The following is a 25862-nucleotide window of genomic DNA, read 5'->3' on the forward strand; positions in this document are numbered from 1 at the left end:
TTCCAAGGAGCCGACTTGCTCATAAATCCGGAGGATGAGCCTTCCTTGTCATAATAAGCCACAAGCAAACACCTGTGACTCTCTGCAGTAAAACTGCTTTGGTAATAAGCAATACAACTGGTCTAGGGCTTAGCCTGAAATTTCCAGGAGCAGAAAGTGCTTTCCACATGTCTGGGTGTCCCCAGGGCACAGGTGTGACTCTTTCCACTAGTGAAAACCAAAAGAGTTCCTTGGCATGGCTAGTCTCCAACAAGGACAGGAGTGCTGGATGGAAAACACCCCGAAACATCATCACTGGACCAGAAGGTTCCCTGCAAGTACTTTTCATAGAGTCATAGAATTTTTAAGGTTGGAAAAGTCCTCCAAGACCATTCAGTCCAACCATTCCTCTAGCACTGCCAAGCCCACCGCTAACGCAAGTGCCAGATCTACATGTGTGTTAAATCCCTCCAGGAATGGGGACTCCACCACTGCCCCAGGCAGCGTGTGCTAGGGCTTGACCACTGTTTTGGGGAAGGAATTTTCCCTAATAACCAATCTAACCCCTCCTTGGTCCCACCGTCCACCTCTCTGACGGTGTTGGTGTTGCAGCCCAGGAAAACCAGGAGCCCTGGGCCCACAGATCTCCCCACAGAATTTTGGAAATCACTGATGGTTTCTCACCAGGAAACATCCTGTCTCCAGGTAGCAGTGCTGAAAGAATTAAAAACCTCCTTTGTTTTCTTGAAGTAGGCAGGGTCCTGACATTTGCAGCAGAAGACAAAGGATAGGGAGAGATTTGAGTGAAATCTAAACCAGTTTTAGCTCAATTAAAGCAACTGATGCCTTTAGGAAAAGATCCCTTTCACCAGAGCCCTGTTGTCATAGTGATTTGGGAAAATGGAGTCTAACAGATCCCTCATAGCCCAGCATCTTGCTAGGCCTGACAAAGGGGAGGGATTATTTTTCAGCTAACATATCTGATTTGCTTCTGCCAAGGTTGGTTTTACTTTTGTTCTGTAATTCTTGGCTGCAGTGACCTTGGGATTTGAAATGCCCCGCACACATGTGAGTAAAGCCTTTGTACGTGGCCAGTCCTTTCATAGTGCTCACTGCTCAGTGCAATCTGTTCATGATATTATTCTGTATCCTGGTTACAATGAGACCTTTGGTTTTCCCAGCCCTCCCATGAGATGATTGCTTATCTGAGTGTCTTTTCAGTTCCTTGAGGTTTTTTCCCCTAAAATTTCAGATTTTTTTTTTCTCCATATAGTAAATTTCATCTCTTTGCACATGACAAGGCAGAGGCTCAGACTGTGCACCTGCTTGGACACAGAAATGCAAAACGAGAGTAGTATTTCCTTTCTCTGCACCTATATAAATGTGTGCAAGGATGCACATGGACACTCATCTGCCCCATCCATCCACCATCCATTCATGTCTTGGCAGAGGCATGAGGTTGCTCATGTACCCTCTGCTCAGCAGTGAAACACCCTTGTGTTGTCTCCCCACCTCCTTGGCTGAGACTGAAACCCATCCATATCACATCACTTGTGAACAAAACTGACCTGCCTGTGCTTGTCCCTTCTGCTTGTCCCTTCCTGTTGTGCACAGGGTGATTTGTAGGGGAAGGGCAAAAATAAAACTGGCTTACAGGCATGAATGCCTCATTGTCTCTGCCAACATCCAAATATTGCAAAATTTGAAAGAGACAGGATCTTGAAGGCAGGATCGGGTCCTGAATGGAGTTTACTTCCCAGATTTCGGTGGTAGAAGCATAAAATTGTCACCATCTAACAATGTTGTGAGTCATGATGGTGTAAAGTCCGTGACACCTCCCTCTCCTCCCTGTATGGGATGGTGCTGTGTGCAGCCACCACTGCCACTGTATGTTGCACAATCCCTTCTACTGTAACACTGGGTAGATATTGACAGGTGACTGCACTTTGCATTCACCACTTGCTTCCTTCTCCTTGCAAGACGTGCATGCAGAGCCCAAGATGAAGGTTGAGTTCGCTCCGCTGTCTCTGCCACTGCAGAGAAGGCTTCAGACAGCATCAGTGGTTCAATGGGTCTTCAGCTTCCTGGGTCTAGGTAAGAGACACCTCTTCTTCCTTTTTCTGAGAAGTCAGAGAAGCTTTCCATAGAATTGCAGTATTGGGTTGGAAGGGACCTTAAATATCATCCAGTTCCAATCCCCTGCCATGGGCAAGGACACCTTCCACTAGACTGGGTTGCTCCAAGCCCCATCCAACCTGGCCTTGAACAGGTCCCCAAGGGATGGGGCAGCCACAGCTTCCTTGAGCAATCTGTGCCAGTGTTTTTGGCTTCTTCTCACCACCTGATCAGAGCACGGTGGCACTAAGGAAGTGTATGGCTGCCTGCCTGTGCATGGGAATATTTACAGGTCTTATGCAGCATCTAAACCTGGGTGGGGTTTTCAGTTTCTCTTGCCCTTTAGGTTTAGAGTTTTCCTGGTTTAAGCTGTTGGTCTGCTTGGTGTTAGGGATGGGAAACAGAATTACCATGCTTGAGGAATGGTACCATAAGAAGAGCATTGAGGACTCTGCTTTGCAGCCCTGGGAACAGACACTTCACTTTTTACAGATGCCCCTGAACATTCGAAAAGGTCGTTTTTCAAAGAAAACCCAAACAGTTGAGGAAAAGACACACCAGCAAACGGAGATGCAGACAAACTCACTGCTTGGTGGATGGCATCAGGTGCTGATGGAAATGACACATATGCAGTTTTGGATAGGATGCACAGGGAAATAAAGAGATGGGAGACCCAGAAGTGCGTCATCAGAGAGTACAAACTGCCTGGAGACATTTAGAGCCCATCAGGCTGGAGGGTGGCATCCCAGTGTTTCCTAGCGTTAGGGAAATAAAGAGATAGGAGTATCAGAGGCAGGTAATCATTGTAAAATGTCAGGGACCATCTGCAGCCCATCAGGAGCCAAGCTAAAAGGTAACATCACAGAGTTTCCCATTGTTATGCCAGTTGTGAATCTCAGATGGGATATGCATAAAGCTCCTCATTTGTTGTGGCAATACAGTTGTTGACTAGCCCCAGAACATAGCAGGTCTTTGTGTGTATCCATTTCCTGGTACACAAACATCTCCAGAACTATACCTGCACAGAAAGCACAGGCTGTGCTTCTGAGTCCCACTTGGTTTCTGAGATGGGCCCTTCCAAATTCTGCCACAGACTTAAGTCTGAATGGCCACCTTTGCACCGGTATCTGATGGACCGGAGGACTGCGCCATACTGGTCCAGATAGTGTAGCTCTTTAAATGTTTCTTGGTGTAGGATTGGTCCATGCTAAGTATCACTCTTCTGAACTACACATTAGCCCAGTTTGGGCAATTCCAGAGGCCAGGGGCCATTGCTGGTCACCGGGATGGGTGAAGCTACCTTTTTTTTGGAAGAGAAGTGCCAAACAGCCACCCTTGGCTGCCATTGTGTACTTGTGTTATAAACCCTGGGGGTCTCCCTGAGCAGAAGAGATGCCACCTGTGATCAACATTCCAGTGAAGAAGAGATGCCACCTGTGTTCAACCTTCTGCCACCAGAGAACACCTGTCAGGAGGAGACATGAATGTGTCCTGGCAAGAAAGATGGAGATCTGGCAAGAGCTGTGCAGCCTTGGACCCAGCTGGCCAAGATGGGACATTTTGGGGTGCTCCATGATTCCCTCTCTGTCCCTGCCACCTGCATTTCCTTCCACAGTACATGAATCAGTTGGGATGCAGTAGAGATGTGGTCGCAGTGCTAACAAGGGATCCAACAGCACATCCCCATTCCCAGCATGGATGCAGTTGGGGCTTATGGAGTTTTAACAGTATTTTCCAATAAAACAATTTGTACTTGAGGTTTTTTTCCTTCTTGGTATTGGGAGCAAACTGGCACTTGACTTTCCACAGATGAAAATTACTTCTGGAGCCAGCAGAATGACAGCAAATGGCCAGGAGGAAGGAATCCTCTACAGTTGTAGGAGTTACTTGCAACACAGGTTCTATCTCCTGCAGGGAAACGCAGCTTGCTCTGCATGGGGATGAGACCCAAACCCACTCCTCCTCCCATGGCTGACCTTCCAGAACTTATCTTCTTTCCCCGGAAGAATTTGATTTGTTGTTTGGGTGTTTTGGTGTGTTTTTGTGGGTTTGTTTGTTTCTGGTTTTGGTTTTAGTTTGGGGTCTTTTTGGTGATACAATCTGAAACCAAAAGCAGTTAAGAAATGCTCTTAAGAAGGGCATTAGAAAAGTGATAACAAAACCTTATGAAGCAATTCCAGCTGGTTTGGTTCATTTTACAAAGTTTCTTTGAGCCTGGAGCTTTCCACCCAAAATCTCCCAGTTAACAACTGCATAAGGTAGATGCTAAGAGATACCATTATTTTCATCGTGAGCTGCCAAGCACCCCTTGTTGCACTGTTATAACCCTCAGGCACAGAGCTCAGACCTTCCGTGGGCAGGATTTAGCTGCTGGCTGCTCCATTGTTTGGGAGACAGGCTTGTGCTTCTGCTGCCAGAAGAGGGCTTCTGAAAACACCCATTTGACCGCTGCACAGGTCTTCGACCAGAGATCCCAGCAGCACTGATTGCAGGCAGCTGTTGCTATGGTTGTGCAAATGCATCGCCTGAAAAGCCAAGCTCTGGGCAAGGGACTCATTCATTCCTGGCAGGATGGTGGGTGAGGGCAGCAGCTCGGCCTCAGTGCTGGCAAGGAGCTCTGCTCCAGCATCCCTTGCAACAGGCAGGCATTGTCTGCCCTGCCAGTTTTCCTGAGGATGTTCCTGACAAGAGCATGGAGACAAAAGGTTTCATTTTATTTCAGAGGCTGACAGCTGCTGTAGGAAGAGTTCAAGGTGTAAGAATGGGTTGCAGGGCATGGAGTGAGGACCCCATTGCCTCTCCAGTACATGATCCGAGTACCGACCAGTGCCCCCTCGTAATAGAGGGGAACCAGGCTACTGCAGAGAACTGAAATCAGCAGGCTGGTGCCCAAGCCTGCTGCACTGCTTCCTGCTGCCTCTCTCATTCCTACTCTCCACTGGGCATGGACGTCCATCCAGATACACCATGCAGAACCATGAGTGCAGGGCTGAACCATGGCAAACAAACCTAGTGCAGGGGCAGTAGACCTGGGCACGCTGCCTCTGCAGACCCAGCATAACAAACCCAGCCTTCAAACCCTTCGAGTCATTAGGATTGGCTTAAAGGGCAGTGTGGTACCAGTGTGATCAGGCTTCCTTGGCAGCTAAGTGTAGTCCACAGTCTGCCCAGATCAGCTGTGCCCAAGGGTGCCGTATCAGTGTAGGTGGTCACTATCAGGGACTCCAGGCTGGCACTGGGGACCTCAGGAACATGCATCTTGGAAGCATTCAAGGCCAGGTTGGATGGGACTCTGAACAACCTGGTTTAGTGGAAGGTATCCCTGCCCATGGTGGGGCAGTTAGAACTGGATGGTCTTTAAGATCCCTCTAACCCAACACATTCTGTGATTCTGTGATGATTTTGCAAACCTTCCTGACAAGCGCAGTATGAATCTGACTCACTTTGTGGCTGTTGCGATAAAAAAAATCTCTTTCTGTGTGCTGCAGTTTTCCCTGTTTCAGGCTGAATGAACAAATTCTGGGTTAGCAGCACTTTGATGGGACATGGTCGCTGCTTAGACTTGGCCAGAAGAGTCCTCCATGTGCTTTGAAACCTGTGGCTTGTTTGGAACCCATGGCTCACTTGGACCCCATGGCATATTTGTGCTTTCTGTGATATGGCCATTTTTTTGTCCAGAGAGGGATTTGCAGCTCACAGCAAAACTACTCAGCATAAGAAACCCACCACTTCATTTTTGCTCTGAGCTTCTTTGAAGGAATCTATCCCAGGAAACCACTTGGCCTGTGAAAGAATACAAGTAAGCCATCAATTGATGTCTCTTTTCTTTGCTGAGTCCCATACAGCCATAGAGATGTGAGATGCTGAGTCCTGGACCATGAAAAGTTGCTGCAACCTTGCTCAACAGGTGCAGCGCAGAGTCCAAGACCATCCAATGAATGCTTCATCCAAAGCCAAATCTCACCATGGACAACCACAAAGAAACCTTCTTGCATCTGGACTGATCAGAAAGTGCAAGATTTAGGGTCTGCACATGGCATTCCTTCTTGTCAAGGACCCTTTGGTTTTAGTTTTGGTTTGAAGCAGTCTCCACTTTCCATGACAGTGCAGACAGTGCAGCAGCTAATCTCAGCCCAGCCCAGAATTATCTGGCTATTTTCAGATAACAGAACTGATGCATCTGCAAAGACTTGCATGATGCCCTTAGCCCTGCTCTTACAGCCCTTGTCTGCCTTGAAAGGGCTCTGTGTAAGGGCTTAAGCCATTTTATAGCAATTTAGTATGTGCAATTGGACTATAGCACAAGAGTCCAGACCTGCAGAGGGAGGAGATGAGGATCACGCCTGTTTGCAACCTCACACCCAAACCTGCCCATTTCTTCTGAGCAGTGGGACTGGTGGTGGTGGACTCAACCTGGGGACCTGACATGGCTTTTGGGAAGCACTAATAGAGCTCTGTGGCAAATACTCTGCCACTGGTGGCCCAGAAAGTCTCAGTGTCCAGACAGTGCTACAGAGTGTCTCCTTCTCACCAAACTACAGACCATAAATAATCAGGTGCCTGCCTAAGGTTGGAATTGGTTTGGATGAAGATTTAACTGTACATTTTCCGGAACTTTCCTGTCTCTTTGGTCCCATCCACAGTAACTTTCAGACTGACAGTCCATTCTGGGACAGGAATGGGCTCCTTTCCCACAGAGCACCAAAAGGTTTTAAAAGGACACAAACCCCCCAAAACTTAAAATTGAATGAAGGTCACTGAGTGCAAATTCTGCTCTGAAAAAAAAAAAAAGGTGAATTGCAAATGAATTGAGGAAGAACTTAATAAGTATATAATTGCGAGATAAAGCATGGATTTGGACCAGAACTACTCCTTCACTTTGCAGAATGTACTTTGAGCTTTGCACAGTATGATAAAAAGAGAATTAGGCACTGCACAGTTTTGCAGCAGGCCTGACAACCTAACTCCCAGCTGTAGTAAAATTGTGTTTATTTATCATGTGGACCCTGGAGCTGCAGTTCATGTTCTATGCAATTCCTGAGAGCTATAAAGTCTATGTCTGAGGCATTTGAAAAAGAAGCATGAGCTGCAGGTTGAGGGAGGGGATTCTCCTCCTCTGTTCCACTTTTGTGAGACTCCAGTTGGAGCGAGTCCAGAGGAGGCCACAGAGATGCTCCAAGTGCTGGAGCCCCTCTTTTCTGAAGACAGGCTGGGAGTGCTGGGGGTGTTCAGCCTGAAGAAGAGAAGGCTCTGGGGAGACCTTAGAGCCTCTTCTAGTGCTAAAGAGGCTCTAAGGGAGCTGGAGAGGGACTTTTGACAAGGCTCTGGAATGCCAGGACAAGGGGGAATGGCTTCCCACTGCCAGAGGGCAGGGTTAGAAGGGATATTGGGAAGATATTCTTGGCTCTGATGGTGGTGAGGCCCTGGCAACCACAGGTTGCCCAGAGAAGCTGTGAGTGCTGCATCCGTGGAAGTGTCTAAGGCCAGATTTGAGGGGACTTCTATGATTCCATTAAAAGTGTGGCACCAGGTGGGAGCAGTAGTTCTTTCTGACCTGCAGGATGCATTACAGGTTAGAACTGTTGCTTTGCAGAGAGCTGCAGGTTTTTTTCCACTGGAAAATTTGTAGTGCCTACCCAGGTGCCTGCTGCAGTGTCTCTACTTATAGGAAGACAAACAATCCCATTTCAGCTTTAAGGGGATTTAGGATCCTGTTAGATTATTGCACTTTTCCCCCCCATAGGGATTATTGGTTCTATCGTGACAGTGTTTTAAAAAGGGGCAAGGATTTGCTTTTCCATGCTTTGTAATCAGGGTGACTCATCACCAAAAAAGAAAAGCTACAAACATGATCCACTTATTTATCCATAAGTGAAAGCAAACAGGAGGTACACAAAGGTCTTAGATGAGAGCATCCTATTCCACTTCTCTGACAGGCCTTAGCTGAGATGAGGTGGAGAGAGCAGGTACGAGGGGATTCCCAAAGATGGAAAAGATGTCTCAGAGCATGAGGGTGTGGATGCATCTATATCACAGCTGAAGCTGAAGCTGAGCAGGGCATCTCCATCCTCATATCTTTCAGCCCTGGGTGTGGATCTGTGATGAAGACCCAAAGTAGAACAAAATGTATAAAACATTATGTAACCCATGAGCTGGGGAGGGCAAAGGACTTGGATGAATCTTTGGGTATTTTTCAGCTCAGTCTTTCCCTTCACAAGCAATACTAAGGCTTCCAGAGGAACAGATGGAGAGGACACAGCTCTTCCCAGGCGCACATCTGCTTTACCAGGTGGCAGCTTGGTGGCTGATCATCACTTTCCAGTCTCTGCAGACAGTATTGGGCTTGAGTGGGATTTCATGTACCAAATGATGTTTGTTTGCACAAAGACTTTTCTTCTCTTGTTCCCATGCCAAAACATAGGGTATAAGGGAGGTGGGAGGTAGAGGTAAAAGCTGAGCACTAACTGGAGAAAGTCCCAAGTTATGGAAGTCTTAGAGAATGAAATAGAGCATTCTTATAAAATTCATGATGACATCGAGTTGAAAGAACTGAAAATCCTCTAGACTCCAAGATTAGAGTTGAGACTGAACCTGAGAAGTGGAGGAAAGGGTCCAAAATCAATAATAAAAAACTCAGTAAAGAGTAAAATCTTATCTATGTGTATAAATCATGGACACAACTAAAATAGGGAATCATTAGCTCAAGAAAAAGCTATTGGGGACTGTACAGGCTGGATATAGGACCCTTTTTGCTGCCATTGCAAAGTATCAGGTGTCATCAGGGGGTATTAACAGCAGTTTTGGAGTAAAACAAGGCCATTATCATTGCAGAGATTAGTCTGACTCCAGAGAAAAGCAAGACAGCAAAGGATAGAGAGCTGATCCATGAGAATGTGAATCCACTGTGAATGCAGTGAGATCCATCAGTCTTTTGGGAAGAGGGGGACATGGTGGCCTTTGGAAAAATTGGTGGTTGCTACAAGGCAGGTGCTTGGTGTCTTTTCAGGTTCCTGGGGAGGATAAAAAAGAAACCACCTCTGCATCAGAGGTTCCTTCACACTGACATATTCAGCAGCAAGCTCAGTGGAGGCTTGGGCTACATCCCAGGACCAAAATGCCTCTCCAAGTGAACTATTCCTCTCCCAAAGTCCACCTAATCCAACTGCCAAGTCACTGCTGGCTTTTCTTTCAGCACAGTGCTGTACAGCTGCCTTCATCGCCCTCTTCTTCACTCGTTTTTGGCTGGTCAGTACCCTCTATGCTGCATGGTGGTTAATAGACAGGGAGAAACCCAGCAAGGGTGGGCGGCGGATCCACATCCTCCGGAACTGCATCATCTGGAGGTACATGAGGGACTATTTCCCCATCACGGTAAGTGCCACCGATCCATCGGCTCTTCAGTGTTTCAGGGACCAGCTTTGTCCTTGGAGTCTGGATACAGTCTGGGATCAGCAGTCATAGCATGGGGTGCTAGAAGTTTAGTGTTGAAGGATAATCTTCCCAGCTCCCAGATTACTGGAAGACACAGTAAAAAATGGAGATCACCATGTTCACAAACCACATCCTTCAATCATCTGTCTTTTCCACACCTATTTAACCTTGCTGCATTACAGCTGTTAGGTAAATCTCACCTTTGTTTTCCATGTCTATATTGCAACATTCCTGCCCTTCAGGTTGTTCAGAATTTACCTATTTGGCACAGGGCCAAGTTTTAACCAAAATCAAGAGATCCTGGGTGTTCTGCAATGTCAGTATCCCCTTCTGCTGAGGAAGGGGATGGATGGGTAAATCTGTGTGTGCACTGGGCAGTCTCACAGAGCTGCTGTTCTCTTGAGAGGGGCTTCTGTGACATTCCCTGATTTACTTAATGCATGTGGCTGGCCTTTGCCCTTACTCTTTTATCTGGTGTCCCCTTGGCATGGTGTGGATGCATGGAGTAGCAGCAAGTCCTGCCTCAGAGCCATCACCATTTGGTACAAATCTGAGGAATGCAGCAGAAGAGCTCATGGGTTGTGCAAGGAAGAGAGCTTCAAGGGTAGATCAGGAAATGGGAATTTCTAAGGTAATTCCTTTAGAAACCCATTGCCTGTTGAGAGAACTCAGATGGGATGCACCCAGCTGGTCAGAAATCACCTGGAGTCAGAAGCTGGGTGCTGCAGTCCAGGATAATGAAGTCGGGAGCCCAAAAATCCAAAGAACCCACCAGCCCAAAAGAAAAAATAAGAACCCAGCCTGAGAGTCTATCCTGAATGGAGTAGGGCCTGGGATAAGGATTAAGGGGAGCCAGAGCAAAGTGAGGACCAGAGATGACATGCCCATCAGCTTTCCTGCTCAACCAGAAATGACCCTCTTCTCTGCTCTCATAAGATCCCACCTGGAATACTGTGCACAGGTCTGGTGCTCCCAACATAAGAAGGTTAAATGGCACTTCTGGGGCAAGTCCAGAGGAGGCCACGAAGTCAAAAAGGGGACTGGAGCGCCTGTCCTATGGAGACAGCTGAGAAAATTGGGGCTGTTCATCCTGGAGAAGGTTGTGTGGACACCTCACAGCACCTTCAAGTATCTGAAAAGGCCTTACAGAGAAGATGGAGAGAGACTGTTAATCAGAAACTATAGTGATGGAACAAGGGGGAATGGGTTCAAACTGTAAGGGAGTAGATTTAGATGGGATATTGGAAGAAATTCTTGGCTGTGAGGTTGGTGAGGCCATGGCACAGGTTGCCCAGAGAAGCTGTGACTGTGCCGTGCCTGGAAGTGTCCAAGGCCAGGTTAGACGGGCCTTGGAGCAACCTGGTCTAGTGGAAGGTGTCCATTCCCATGGCAGGGAGTGGAATGTTTTTAAGGCCCCTTTGATAGTGAAATCGGCCAGAAAATAAGCTTTCTAATACAATTTGAAGTGTTAGAAAGCAGGCATTCTTTATCTGTGCAGAACATATTACAGGGGTATCTCCTTTTATCTAATGTGTGTGATAAGGCTTTACAATAAGGTATTTATCCATTATAATCATACATGTTCATTAAAGCGTGTCTCCTAGCTAACACATAAATCATCACTTTTCCTAGAACTTATTTGCATGCCTCCTACTGGAAATCATTTTATGATCTTGGAGGATCCTCTAAAGGGATCTCTGGTGGTCCTATTCAGTGAATACTTCGATTTGAAAGGTGACCTTTCCTTGAAATTTTTCTTTAGGCATATGCTGTTGCTTCTTGTTACCTAACTTGCAAAAAAACCCCACTGTAGTCCTCTTTATCTGTTCCTCCACTGGTAAGACGCATTTATCATCCAGCGTGCATACCTTTACATCCTTTTATGGGGTTTTTTGCTAATTAGGCTTTAAACTCTATTCAGCAACTTCAGGAGAACTGAAAATTTCTATTCTCTATGTTATTTGTCACATTCCAACATTAATGCAATGATTTTTGTGACTGTAATAATTATATGCAAATATATATTCTGTAAATTATCTGCGGCCATAATCCACCACTTACGAAGTGTTGGACCAACATCTCTGCTGAAATTCAGCTGCCAGCTCAGCCCAGCAATGATCCTTCTCCTGTCCCTTTCTAATGGACATGGAACCTCGCTCCTGAATGCTTCACTGCATTCCGTGTCTCTCCTTTCTTCTAAGAGGACCACTAAGACCAGTAGAGGGAGCATGGTATGGGGTTTGGCTGCAGCTGCCTGGGGGAGGGCCGGGAGGGTTCTGTGGAGCCTTTCTCCCCATTTCTCTGGGAGAAAATAGAGGAAGTTCCACAAAAGGACAGCAGAAAAATTTAAAAAATATATAATATAGAGAGCATTATAACCAGGCAATCACATAATACTATTTCTCCAAGATATTTTTTCAGTCATAGAAACATGGAATCATAAAATGTTTTGGGTTGGAAGAGACCTCAATGAACATGCAGTTCTAACCCCCCTACCATGGTCAGGGACACCTTCCACTAGACCAGGTTGCTCCAAGCCCTGCCCAACTTGGTCTTGAAAACTTCCAGGGATGGGGCAGCCACAGCTTCTCTGGACAACCTGTGCCATCAGCATCCTCATAGCCAAGGATTTCTGCCAAATATCCCATCTAACCCTGCTCTCTGGCAGTTTGAAGCCATCCCCATTTGTTCTGTCCCTCCAGGCCCTTGTCCAAAATCCCTCTCCAGCTCTCTTTAAACCCCTTTAGGCACTGGCAGGGGCTCTAAGGTCTCACCTTTTCTTCTTCAGGCTGAACAACGCCACTTGCCCAAAGTCCCAGCACAAGGGGCACAAGGAAGTGAGATGTGGGGACACAGACTGGGTTGGCATCCAGGACTCTGGGCTGTATTTGTGTGTAGATTGAGTTTGTTAAGCCCTGGAGAATTAGGCATTCTGGGAAGATTAAGTGTGCCTCCTAATCCTACCAGATCCCAGCAGCAAACATAGCATGGTCAAGTGTTTGGAGGCAGCATGTGCTGCCTGCTGTCTTATTTTAGGAAACAGCTTTAAACACTGCTTTTAAGGGATCCCTGTGCATGTTTGCTATCTTGGAAGCAAAGAGAGGTTGGGATGAGCATCTGTTCTCTGGGCAGTGTGAATTTGCAGTATGCTGCAGTACATGGAGCATGCCAGTGATGAGCTAGGCCACTGCAGTGTGTGCAAGGTGTGCCTTCTACTGATACCACCCTTGCACAAGTACCACTTTGCTGTTGGATTTATCCCCCTTGGAACTGATTCCATTTCAATTAATGATTTGAGAATCAGAGCCAGGCAGGACCCAAATGAGCTTGAGTGTTTTCAAAAGGGGGATGAGAAAAACTGCAGTGAGAATCCAAGTCAGGGTCCAGTTCATTGCCCAGAGAAGTTATTTCTGCTTAGTTTCTCTGCATTTAAAACCTACCTTTAAAAAAAAAAAAGTGTGTGTGTACATATATATTTATTTTTTTTTTTTTTAATATGCCCTCATTGTAGTCCTTCAATTGGCCTGGAATTGTTTCAAAATTGTGTAGATGTGGCACTTGGGGACATGGTTTAATGGTGGTCTTGTCAGTGCTGGGGTAATGGTTGGACTTGATGGTCTCAGAGGGCTTTTATGACCTAAATGAATCTATGATTCTTCGATTCCAATACATGGCTGAGCTCAGCTGCATTATAAAGTTGTGAAAAATACACCAAAAGGTGTAAAATTAATCTGGTTGGGCTAGAGTATGTCTGAACAGATGACCAGTGATGTCTGCTGTGTTGATGTTGCCTACAGAGTGATTTGGATGCTGTGGACTGCTCTATCTATGCTATGTTGAAAAACTAGTCAGTAATCTGTCTGCTGCTGCCCAAACCCTATCTCCGTGTTCACAATCCCTTCCTCATCATTTATCAGTGCATCTTTACGATGAAGAATACACCCAGCCTAACAGTAAAAACAAATTGCATCCTCTGGGCAAGTGAATGGACATTGTGGCTTTTTCTCCCCAGTCCCATCCTGTCCTGTCACCATCCTCCCTCATACAGCCATGGTGCTTTGGTAACCCCAGATGAGGAAGGTGAAACTGGAAAAGTGTAAGCATAATCTTGACAAGATCTATCTCTACCACAGTCCTCAAACAGAGGTCACCATATTTCTTGCTGACTGAAAATTGAGGCTGGATGCTTGGCTTAGGCAAGACATCTCACCTTTGGATCACAAAACCTGGGTTATGAGTCCATTCTAGCAGTAGGAAGTGAAAATTAACGTCTTGGGGGAAATTTTGGGGACTGTTGTGGTTTTTTAGGTTTCTCAGTTAATTTCTTCCCGTTGTTTTCAGGGAGACGCTAGAAGGGGGAGGGGGTGACTTTTTTGGGTGAATAGCCAGCGATCGAGACACAAAAAGAAGTCCCCTGGCATTCCAGTGGAGTTGTTGTGGGGTTGGGGAGTTTTTGGCTGGGGGATTGGGCTTTTCTGTTCAGGGTTTTTCGGGAGTTGTGGCGTGATGCCACGGTAAGTTGTGGACTCGGACCCGAGACTTGATGGGGGTGGGTCCTGCCTTCCTTCCATTCGGGGATTGAGGAGAGCGTGGTGCTGCGGGAGTTTGTGTATTCGGCTCCAGGACTTTGCTACGCTACAATTCGGCACCACGATCGAATCTGCCTGCTTTCCCTGCTTCTGCCAGCTGCTCCTTGTTAGTGCTGAGATCGAACCCTGAGTTTGCAAAAGGAGCAAGTTCCTTCCTTCCCTCCCGGCGCCGGCTGAGGGGATCCCGGCATCTCTCTGCCTCGCTAGAGCCGGCTGCGCCCCCTGCCGGCCGTGATCATAACTACACCATAGGGAAAAACTGTAGTTGGTGGGTTGGAAGCTTCTGCTATTGTACTGTGGTTTGTTCTGTCCTGATACATATATATATATATATATTCTAGTAAAGAACTGTTAGTCCTTTTTCTACTTTTTTTTGCCTGAAAGCCCTGTAATTTTGAAATTAAAATAGCTTGGAGGGAGGGGTATTTTCTTCCTGTTCCAGGAAGGTTCCTGCCTTCCTTGGCAGACATTTGCCTTTTAACCCAAGACAGGGACATATTTTGTTTTCAGCTGCTGTCATCATTCAGAGCAACCCCAGTAGGGTTAATCATGCCGGCTTTATTCAGGGCAGCCTGGAAAGAACCTGCTGTACAGGAAAGGCCCCTGTGGTCTTCGCCACACTGTTTTCTCCCTGTGAAGAGCCACCAGGACATTTCTTACAAGCCTTGGGGTTATCTAAGTGCCAGCTGGACCTTGTTGTCTGCAGCAACCTCTGTCATTGTGCTTGTGGCCTTGGTGGTGTTACTGGTTTTATTGTTAGCATAACTAAAATGAATTATTGGAGAATTAGTTGAACCCTTGAAGCTGTAGTTTGGGAAGGCTCCATCCCGTGGCTCATTCATTCTCATCATTGCACAAACCGTGATGGAGGTTATTTGAATGTTTTGTGATTCTGGGGAATTACAAGGCACTGTAGAGGGGACTGTTCCAGTTCACGTGAACCAATCACTGCCAGGAATGTTTCCTTTCTTTTCACAGAAGAGTGGTATTATTTGTAACTGGGGACTTGTGTCATGGCCCATGACATTAAATACAATTTCTGATTTCCAGAGGTCTTGGCTGTTCCCTTTGCTTCCTTCTGTTGGCTGGAAGAGGGATTGTCAGGGAAAAAGAAAGTCATGGCCAAATGGCCCAAAGCCACCTTGCTATCCTTTTCTGAGAAACTTCTCTGTCCCATGTGTTGGCACTCTTCTGTTCTGGCGGGTCCTTAAGTAAGAGGGGGGCCATGGCTGTGATCTATTGGAGGACTGTCCCCCACCATCTGCACTGCTAATCCACTGGCTAAAGGAAGTCCTACAAGAACAAGGGAGGACTTTGGACCTTCCATCCTTACCAAGCCTTTGGAGTGAGGGTGGTGAAGTCCCATCCAAACTCAATTTAAATCCACCTAGCTGGTCAGATTCTCCAATATTTGCTGCAAACGCAGCTCTGACATGGCATTGTGACACCAGGAGAAAACCCCAGGGCTCAAAGATCTCACTGTTTCCAACTGCCCCTCTCAGACCTTCACCATTGCTGGGACCTGAAACCCACCCTCAGCAGCTGCTGGCAGTACTCAGATACTTGCCCTTCTTTTGGTCTCCCATTCAGACACCCTTGGATGGGTGACCTGCCTCTTTTCAGCTTGGCACAATTTGTCCTTCTTCAGATCTGGCTGGGTTTCTTGGATATCTTTGTTGGGCTTCTTCCCACAGAGAAACTGACTGCCTGTTTCATCCTGCAAGAGATGCTTTTGGGAGGTGCCCATGGAAAACTAGAGACCTGAGGATTTGTTTAGTACAAAGTTGAAAGGAGGTTTATCCCACTTAAGAGCAGATTACTGACAGTAACATCCACAGAAGCAGAGTTTGGGACCAGAGAAGGATAAAAAACAGTAGCAATTCAATTTGGGAGACTTTAAATGAAGAAGGCAGGAGCTTGCTGATCAGCTCTCCTAACCTCTCCTCCTCCATCACATCCTCTTCTGCTCTCTGAATGACTGTGGGGGTAATGCCATGCTCCTCCCTCTCTCCCACCTCATGTTCGTTGATCCTTAAGGATGCAATGACATGGCACATCAGTGTCCTCCCTGACTACATGCCCCCTGACATGGTATGCACCATGCAGTGCTCCTACTCATTTCAACTTGACTTGATTAATTCCTCACTTAACAACTTTTTAACCCCTTCAGCCCTGCAGACAATGCATCTCCAGGGGTTTCTGGAGCACCCACCCTCCAAACCTTTAGACTCTGGGAGAATTTTATTTGAATCATAGAATCACAGAATGATTTTGGTTGGAAGGGACCTTAAAGATCATCTAGTTTTAACCCCCTGCCATGGGCAGGCATGCCATTCACTAGACCAGGTTGCTCCAAGCTCCATCCAACTTGGCCTTGAATATTTACAGGGATGGAGCATTCACAACTTTTTTGGGCAACCTGTGCCAGTGCCTCACTACCCCTTCCTCAAGCATTAGTGCACCAGCCTTAAACAGGGAATTGCCTGTCCTCTGTCTTCCCATGGTTTGGGACAGGACAATCCAGTCAGTAGGGAACAACTAGGAGAACCCAGCCACATCTCAAGGGATGAATTAAATCATCCTGGTTAAACCAGTGCTGAACTCCTGGGCTGATAAAGTCACTCAGAAGCCCTAGCTCCAATTATCTTAATTCCACTCCAAAATTAATTAAAACTAAACCAAAACAAATATGAAATGAAGAGCACTTTAATACCTCATCAATATCATCAAATTAATAATCTATTTGGGATGTTAATGCCATTTAACTAATCCAGTTAAAAATAAATTTGGATTAATTTGCTTGAGATCCTCACTAGTACATGGGCTCTTATCAGAGCTCCTGTAAATCTGCATATGCATTTCCCTAACACAGCTGACAGTGCATGGAGCAGGTCCCACCATGTCTCTTGGGGAGCTGAGGGAACTGGGGCAGAGTTTCACCCATGTCCTGGACCCACATTTGAGTAGACAGAATAAAGGGAGTTTTCTATTACAGAGTACTCACTGCAAGCCCTGAAAAATTGTAGCTATCAAGCTATACGTCTCCATGATGAAGCATAAAATAGACCTCATCCTTCAAAATTTAAGTTCATTAAGTTCTTCACTGAAAGGGTTGTCCAGTCGTGGCACAGGCTGTCCAACACAATGGTGGACTCCCCATTCCTGGAAACACTTAAAAGCCATGTGGATATGGCAGCTGGGGACATGGATTAGTGGTGGCCTTGGCAGTGCTGGCAGAGCGTTTGGACTCCATGATCTTAGAGAGCTTTTCCAACCTAAACAATTATGATTTGTTAGGAAGGCCAAGATCATCCCACATCTGGGATCCAGAAGGCTTCATAGCACTTTTGAGAATGCAACATTACTGCTCATCAGCAGGCATCCTGACCATGCCAAGGGGAATCTCAAGGAAGTCAACAAACCCATGGCTCAGCTTGGAGAGCACAACCCTGAGCTGCTAACAGCTCATTTCTTTCAGACCACAGGTCATACACATTAACTTGGCATCTCAGACACCTCTGAGATGAGATACTGCTCTTAGCTCACCAGAAAAACCTTGGGTTTTTTCATGCTCATGCACACACCAGCTTGGTTGGACCCTTAAGTACTTAGACAACTATTATATGTTCAATTCATTCATAAAGACCAGAATAGCAAGTGCCATCCAGAGGGTGTGGAAAAGACAGCTCATTCAAGGCAGGATGGAGGATAGTCCCACTCCTTGGCACCTCAAACCCAGCTCCATTAGGCAGTTCGGCTGGACACCAGGAGAGGGAGGCTGTTCACAGTCACATTATTAACTTTCCTGGCAGTTTGGGAATGGAGACTGACCTCTGCCAGGTGGAGAGGGAAGAAGTGAGACAGTGGGAACAATCCAGAAGGGAGGATGGAGTTTCTGTGTGGAAGAGTTTCCAGAGGGAAAAGGGTAGTGTAGAGTCTAGACCTACAGTGTAAGAGACTTTGCCCAAGTCTCTCCTCTGCTACAGATTTCTTTCTTAGTCTTGTATAAGCTCTCTGGTTTCTCTGTGAGTTTTGGCCAAATCATCCAGATGTGAGCAGATATTGTGACAAACTGAGGACATTCTTTCCCCAGGGCTACTGCAGGGGACAGCTCTTGCAGAAACATTAACCAGATCCATCAAGTCTTGAGGGACTCAACTGCTACCCTCCAGCTGCCCATGGCTTAGGCAGAGAGTCAAAAATCACAGACTCAAATACCAGGGTGACATTGGAAGAGAACTCTGGAGGTCAACATGCCCAACCCCCTGCTCAAGCAGGGCCACCCAGAGCCAGTTGCCCAGGACCATGTCTTATCACAGAATCACAAAATGGTTTGGGTTGGAAGGGGCCTTAAAACTCATCTCATTGGAACAAGGACACCTTCCACTAGACCAGGCTGCTCTAAGTCCCATCCAATGAACACTTCCAGGGATGGGGAAGCCACAGCTTCTCTGGGCAACCTGTGCCAGGGCCTCACCACCCTCATCATAAAAATACTTCTTCCTCATAGCTAGTCTTAATCTTCCCTCTCTTTGTTTAAAACCATTCTCCCTTGTCTTGTCACTCCAAGCACTGTCCTGTGTTCTTTGCTTTCCTGTCCTCCATCCTCTTTCACTGCGAAGAGCACCAAGACAGCAGCTGATTGTTTCCTAGGGAGGGTTTTTACAGATGTGTGGTGTCTTAGCACAGGCGAACTCTCACATCAAGGAAGTTTGCACAGTTCAGTGGCTGCTGTCTTGTGCCCCCCTCCGCGCTTCTTGTCTCCTTGCACATACACAGCCAGAAATGTAGCAGTTTCCAACATGCCTGAGCATCTTGTTTCCCTGCTTATAAATCAGTTGGAGATGAAAGGTTGTTTGGAAGGTGAAGATGAATGCAGGAAACATTGATGCAAGCTGAGATTATTCAAAATAGCAAATGGTAGCAGGGGCCTTGGGCATTTAGTGATTCAGCCATCTGCTTTTCTTCCTGCCTAGAGACCTCTGCATCTAGGCAGTGATGGGACTTTTGTTTGTCCATTCCCCTCATTAGGAGCAGGTGCTTGAATGGGCACATGTACAGTCAACAGTGCCTTCGGACAGGTGGAAAATGAGCCATGATGTAAGAAAGTAAAATACACTCTCATGATTAGCCTGCAGTTCTAGCTGCTTCTAGGAAAATACATGCACCATTAACTGCACCCTGAGTGCAGATTGGATCAGGGTGCTTGGAGGGGTGACACTGAAATGCATAGGGCTTTGGTTGTTCTTGAGCACAAGTGCCTTTGAGTTGTCTGGAAATGCATGGTGCCTCTGTGATAACAGAATCACAGAATTGTTTAGGTTGGAAAAGCCCTCTAAGACCATCGAGTCCAACTGTTGCCCAGCACTATCACAAATACCCACTTAACCATGTCCCCAAGTGCCACACCTACGTATTTTTTGAACAATTTCAGGGATTGTGGTCTCACCACTTCCCTGGTCATCTTGTTTCAATGTCTGACCACCCTTTCAGGGAGGAAATGATGTGATGACTAACCTTGGAAAGGTTCATCCTCTGCTGCTGCTGTGAGCATCCTCAGCACCCACAGAAACAGTGCAGAGATGTTAGCATTCACTTTTGCCTGCTTCTGCCTGGGCTGTGCACATGCTGGCTGATATTGGTCTTCTTGATGCCAGAGCTGGAGGGTGGGTTTGTCACACCAGCTCCTCTCCCCTGGGCAGTCCATAACAAGTGTAATTAAGTTCAAATCCCAGTTGTTCCTTATCTCCCATTAACCATCCCCTCTTGTTCTGTGGTACCCATTCTCCCATGTAGTCTATCCCAGGCTTCAATGTCACTTTCAGATAGGCTGAGGATTTTAACAAGCTGCTTAGCCAGCCCTCAAGGGCTGGCCATGAGCTGCACTGTATCTGCAATCCATGCTGCCCATCCCTAAAATGCTGGACATGGGCATTTCCCGTTCCCTCCTCCTGCTAAAGTTGCTGCAGCCTTGGGCAGACATCCACTACTCTTTGATGGAGCTGGGCACCCAACACAGACACAAACAGCTGGCCTCCTGCAGGCTTTCCCCAGTGGGAAGAAAACCATCAGCTTCTCTGTTAGATGTCTGGGAATTAGATTTCAACTTACCATGTGTGAAAAACATCCTGGAATCACCTGGCACATGCTTCAGGACAGGATAAACCTTGGATCCACACCAAGCTGTTGGGTGGGACATGTGCTTGTGCTGTGTAGTAGGTCTACCAGTGATTATGCACTTCCTCTGCTGTTCTGGTTGTGGGATCAAGAGGGATTGTGTGGAAAAAAATCATCCTTTTTTCACTTTTCCCCCCAAATTAGAAAATGTATTGGAGGACATCTTAAACAAAGTTGGTTCCCAACATCACCTAGACCAGTTCAAGGCAACATAAGGAACTGTGCCATTAGAAAAGTCATTTTAGGCCAATTGGTAGGAGGAGATGGAAATATGGGCAATGAAATACATCTCAGTGAAAAATGAGGGAGTTGTTCCAGTTGACCTTTTCCAACAGAAAGGCACGGTGGGTGCGAGGCACACCCCTCCAGGAATGCCTTATCTGCTCTCCATAGCCAGTGTTCCACCCTGCTGAGGTGACAGCACTAACTCTGGCCCCTTTTTGGCTTCATCCCTGGGTCTAGTTGATGAAGACAGCAGAGCTGGACCCTCGGCAGAACTACCTGGTGGGATTTCATCCCCATGGAGTCCTGGCAGCTGGAGCCTTTCTCAATTTCTGCACAGAGGCATCTGGCTTTTCCATGCTCTTCCCAGGCATCACCCCACATCTGATGATGCTTTCCCTGTGGTTTCGCATCCCGTTCTTCAGGGACTATGTAATGAGTGGAGGTAAGGAGCATGGGCCTCTGGCATGCAGTGGTATATGTGGGTGCTTTTTAGAGGAACACATAGTGAAGATACATGGGAAAGAGGAGTCAAGGGTCTGTTTTTCCCCATCTGGGGCCAATTGGATCCCATTCATGGACACAGCTATTAGAGATGGTAACCCAAAACCTTTGAAGTTAAAAATTGCCCTCCTCACTGTTATCTCTGTTGTTCAACTTCATAAATGGTCTCTGTGCTCAGGGCATCACTCTGCCAGCTGCTGTGTAACAGCAAAATGCAGAGCAAATTGTGAACAGAAACACTGAGAGCGGCAGGGCAGGGTGTTCCTGTATCTCTTTCCATAAAAATTATATTCAGGTTTGAAATTATGAGGAAAAAAACCCCCTCTTTTTCTGAAGCATCTGCTGCTTCCAGGGAAGTAGCATCCAGGGACAGAGGATGAAAATAGCAGCTCATGCTACTGCAATGGAGTGTGGCAGGGAAGGAAGATGTAGTGAAAAGGAATAGGAAAAGGGACAGGTAAAAATTAAATGGAGAGAGGCGAAAGGGAGTTTTGAGAGATTTTTGGACACTGGCAGAATGACCTCCATCTCTCAGTAGTGGGCTTGGCAATGGTCACTTCTCCAGATGAATGTGGGCAGAATTCAATAGGCTAAACATAGGCATCCTGTTCCATCTGATGTACCTTAGGGCATCCGTTACCCTGTTTTCCACATAAACCCTGGCTCCTGCTGCTGAAAAAATATTTACATAGAGAGTGAGAAATCCAAACAGTGAGATATATGAGATACTTATGACCCAGGTGAAGGCAGGTTTAATCACTGTAATGTGGGAGCTGGGTGCATAACTCAATTTCAGGTCAATTTAATCCATTTCACAATGAGGTTTTAATGTGCAAATTATTTCAGCCCCTGAAACAAGGATTGATGTTTTTTTAAATAGTCAAAACAATGTTGCTTTTTCATTTCTGAATTAAAGATTTCTAACTTATTCAAGTAAACAACACCAAGGGACCAAATCCTTCATTAAATTCCACTTTAAATTAGCACCATCCACTGAAACGTGTGTTTTGACCTAAAGCAAATGTTTCTCTGACTTCAGAATTATTCAGAATTGGACACGGTCTCACTTGACAACAAACTGAAACAAATTTTTCCTAGGGCTCAAGTGCAGCTAGTTCTCAGTTTATTTTTTTCCTTATTTTTTCCCTCATTTCTCACTTCTGAGCCAGACAGCAAATGGATAATTTTGTACTCACCCAGCAGAGCTGTGGACAAATCCAGCACCTTTTAAGGGAGTTGGGCTGGGGTTATCAACTCTGAAAATAAACTATTTAGCACCTCTCCAGAGATGGATTATGGGGGAAAAAGGTTCAGAACAAACCACAGTCAGGTGTGTTTTACAGATGGGTTTTACTTTTAATTCCTCTCTGCTCTCCAGGCCTCATCCCCTCTGACAAGGAGAGTGCATCCTACGTGCTGCAGAAGCCAGGGGGTGGGAACTTGCTGGCCATCATTGTCGGTGGGGCACAGGAGGCACTGGATGCCCGGCCAGGATCCTTCACCTTGCTGCTGAAGAACAGGAAGGGATTTGTGCGCCTGGCCATCCAGCACGGGTGATGCAGGGGGTGGGGTCCAGGGGTGCTGAGGGAGGGGTGCTTGGCTCTGTGACTGATTAATGGGTGTTTCTGCTTTGGAGAGGAATGAAGGGGTTTTGGGATGGACTTTGCTAATCATGTCACCCTACTGGTTTTGACTCCCTGCAGCACCCCCCTGGTCCCTGCCTTTTCCTTTGGGGAGAATGATGTCTTTGACCAGGTGAAGAATCCCAAGGGCTCCTGGCTGCGGAGGATTCAGCACCGGCTCCAGAAGATCATGGGCATCTCCCTTCCCCTCTTCCACGCACGAGGCATCTTCCAGTACAGCTTTGGGCTGATACCGTACCGACGGCCCATCTGCACCGTGGGTGAGTCAATCCACAGAATTCTGACATGATGCCAGACACACTCAGGCTGGCCAAACTGGGGAAACAGGGTCAGTCCCAGAGTTGTGACATCCTCCTGCCAGGCTGAAGCATCATGCCAGAGAGCACGAGCAGTAGTGGGCTAGAAATGTGGTGCAAAGCAGCATCCCCAACTGTTCTCGTGTCACACTGGTTTGGCAATCTGGTTTGATCTCCTGACAGATCTCCAGTCATCTGGGTTGTGCTGGGAAGAGCCTCAGAGCAAATGTGGCCACCTCATCACTTCTGTGAGATACAGACAACCCCAACACCACAACATGGTGACAAAAACCACTCCAATAGGGTTGCGTTAAACATCTTCCAAGGCAGTTTTACAAACACAAGTAGGACTAGCAGGTCAAGGGAGAGGATTCTGCCCCTCTGCCCTACTCAGGTGAGACCCCCTCCTGCAGTGCTGCCTCCTGCTCTGGGGTAAGAGCATCAGAAGGATGGGGAGCTGCTGGAGTGAGTTCAGAGGAAGCCACCAAGATGCTCTAAGGGCTGGAGTGCCCCTGCTCTGGAGACAGGCTGGGAGAGCTGGGAATGTTCATCCTGGAAAAGAGAAGGCTCTGGGGAGACCTCAGAGCCCCTGCCAGCGCCTAAAGGGGCTCCAAGAAAGCTGAACAGGGGTTTTGGACAAGGGCCTGGAGTAACAGGATGGCAGGGTTAGATGAAAGGGAAGAAATTTTTGGCTGTGAGGGCCTGGCACAGGTTGCCCAGAGAAGCTGTGGCTGCTCTGCTTCTCTGGAAGTGTTCAAGGGCAGGTGGGACAGGGCTTAGAGCAACCTGGTCTAGTGGAAGGTGTCCCTGCTCATGGCAGGGGGGTAGAATGAGGTGATCTTTAAGGTCACTACCAAGCCAAACTATCCTGTGGTTCTGTGAACACTGAAGCAGTTTGCAGGTTTGCTCAGTGTCCTGTGCAAACACATCTGCAAATCCAAACCTATTTGCATGTGAAATGAACTATTTTGACCAGAGACCATGTCTGTGGGAGACCAAATTTCAAGAAAATCTTTGGTTTTGAGTAAGTTTTTCGATGTCTCCATGCTTGGCCCACTAGCGTGGCTGATGCTCTGTGAATTAATGTAATTAAAAATGCTGTTTGGAATGGTTAGAGCTTACACCACTGATTAAGTTTGACAATCAGCAATTACTTCTAATTGTATTACAACCTGTTTGGATTGTCTCAATGGTGTTATGAGCTGTGTAGCATCACATGGACTCTTCATTAATTGGATAAAGAATAGCATTATAAGATGTTGAAACCCTCTGTCAGTTGACAAAAACAATTTGAGTAAGACACCGGAGCAAGAGAAGTACCTCACGGACTTCTCTGACCCCTGCCAGGTACCTGGTCCTGCCCCTGGTAGCTCTGGGAGATGGAAAGGCTCTTCTAGTGATAGGAATCAAAATAATTAGATTTTCTGTCAAATAAAACATGATTTTAAGAAGATAAATAAGTGCTTGGTTCCTAATAAAAATCAGATGTTTAATAGAATCTTTAATCTGAGCAAAGTGGAAGCACCTCCACTGCAAGTGTATTTAAATAGTGTGGGGCTCCCTTGTTCCTCACCTTCCCCATTTGCAATGCAGATTCCCAGGGCCATGTGGAAACAGCTTGGAAAGCCCAACCTAAATATTATCCTGTCTTTATATTGTGTTTATCTGCAGCACATCTGAGATGTGAGAAGCAGATCTTGGGACTGCATTGGGATATACCACTTATTTCAAAAGACTACACAGAGGGTCTTTGACATTAACCAACTTTGTAGATGAGTAAACTGAGGCAAGGACCAGTGTGATCCTGGAGACCAAGAGCTTGGTCAGGATCTGAGCCACCATCCCTCCTTGGCTCTGCTATCTCCCAAGCTCCAGGAAATAACTGGCCATATTAACCTGTCCATCCTGGAGAGGCTGACCTCAGCTCTGTGCTAGGGTGAGCAGTGTTCAGACTGAATCCTCCTAACACCTGTGCTTCTTTTCCAGTTGGGAAGCCAATTCCAGTGCAGAAGAAGCACAGACCCTCTGAGGAAGAAGTTGATCAAGTCCATCAAAAATACCTAAATGAGTTGTCCAATCTCTTTGAGAAGCACAAAGCTAAATATAATGTCCCAGAGGACGGCCACCTGGAATTTATATAGAGTGCCTCAAGCAAGGTGAAACCATGGAGATCAAGCTCCAAGTTTCCCCTTTCTCTGGAATTACTTCACAAGCTCAACATACTCATAGTTAGCATATAGTCTGTATAGCACAGGGAAAAGAGCTTGATTTTCCAAGTATTTGCATGGGTGTAGAGCCAGGTTTTTAATTTTTTCTCCACGTAGGACACATAAAAGATATAAAAGAGAAGAAAAAAAAATCCCATTTGTGGTCAGCACAATTGAAACTCCCCAGCACAAAACTCGCACTTCCAGTCTGGCATGGATGCCAGTTTATACAGATATTTCCAGGCAGATCTGAAGTATTGAAATTATTTCCTTTGCATTATTTTCATTTTGAAATGGAAGAATGAGCCATAATTTGTGCTGAAGGCATATGGTTTTTAAAATATAATTCATCTAGATAAACAAATGAACATTGTTTGTTTGGTGCTTTTTATGTTTTTAATTGCTCTGGGCTCTTTTTTCTGAAGCACAGTTTATCAGAAAGGTCATATTCCTAGTATGATGCCAAGCACCCTCAGCAGAATGATGCCATAGCCCACTGGGGAAATAGAGATTAAATAAATTCCATTAGAAATATGTATTGGAACTATAAAATAGTTCTAATTATTGTAAAGAAACCAGAAGCCACTCTGGCAGTTATACTCGCACCACCTGAGCTGGGACTGAGGCCCCTTGGCAGCTTCACACCACACTCACACAGTCAGACTGGGCTTCCTTACTGGCTCAACCCCTGGTTTCCCA

General features: G+C 46.5%; 1 protein-coding gene across 1 annotated transcript; it reads left to right on the forward strand.

The window, feature by feature from the left end:
- The first annotated feature begins 1979 nt into the window (after window positions 1-1979).
- MOGAT2 (monoacylglycerol O-acyltransferase 2) lies at window positions 1980-25377 on the forward strand. Its single transcript, XM_032101323.1, has 6 exons — window positions 1980-2073; window positions 9287-9465; window positions 20754-20958; window positions 22396-22570; window positions 22721-22920; window positions 24943-25377. The coding sequence occupies exons 1-6, from the start codon at window positions 1980-1982 to the stop codon at window positions 25095-25097; spliced, it is 1008 nt and encodes a 335-aa protein (XP_031957214.1). The 3' UTR covers window positions 25098-25377.
- Window positions 25378-25862: the final 485 nt, after the last annotated feature.

Source organism: Corvus moneduloides, chromosome 2 (assembly GCF_009650955.1).
Source record: "Corvus moneduloides isolate bCorMon1 chromosome 2, bCorMon1.pri, whole genome shotgun sequence".
Lineage (NCBI taxonomy): Eukaryota > Metazoa > Chordata > Aves > Passeriformes > Corvidae > Corvus > Corvus moneduloides.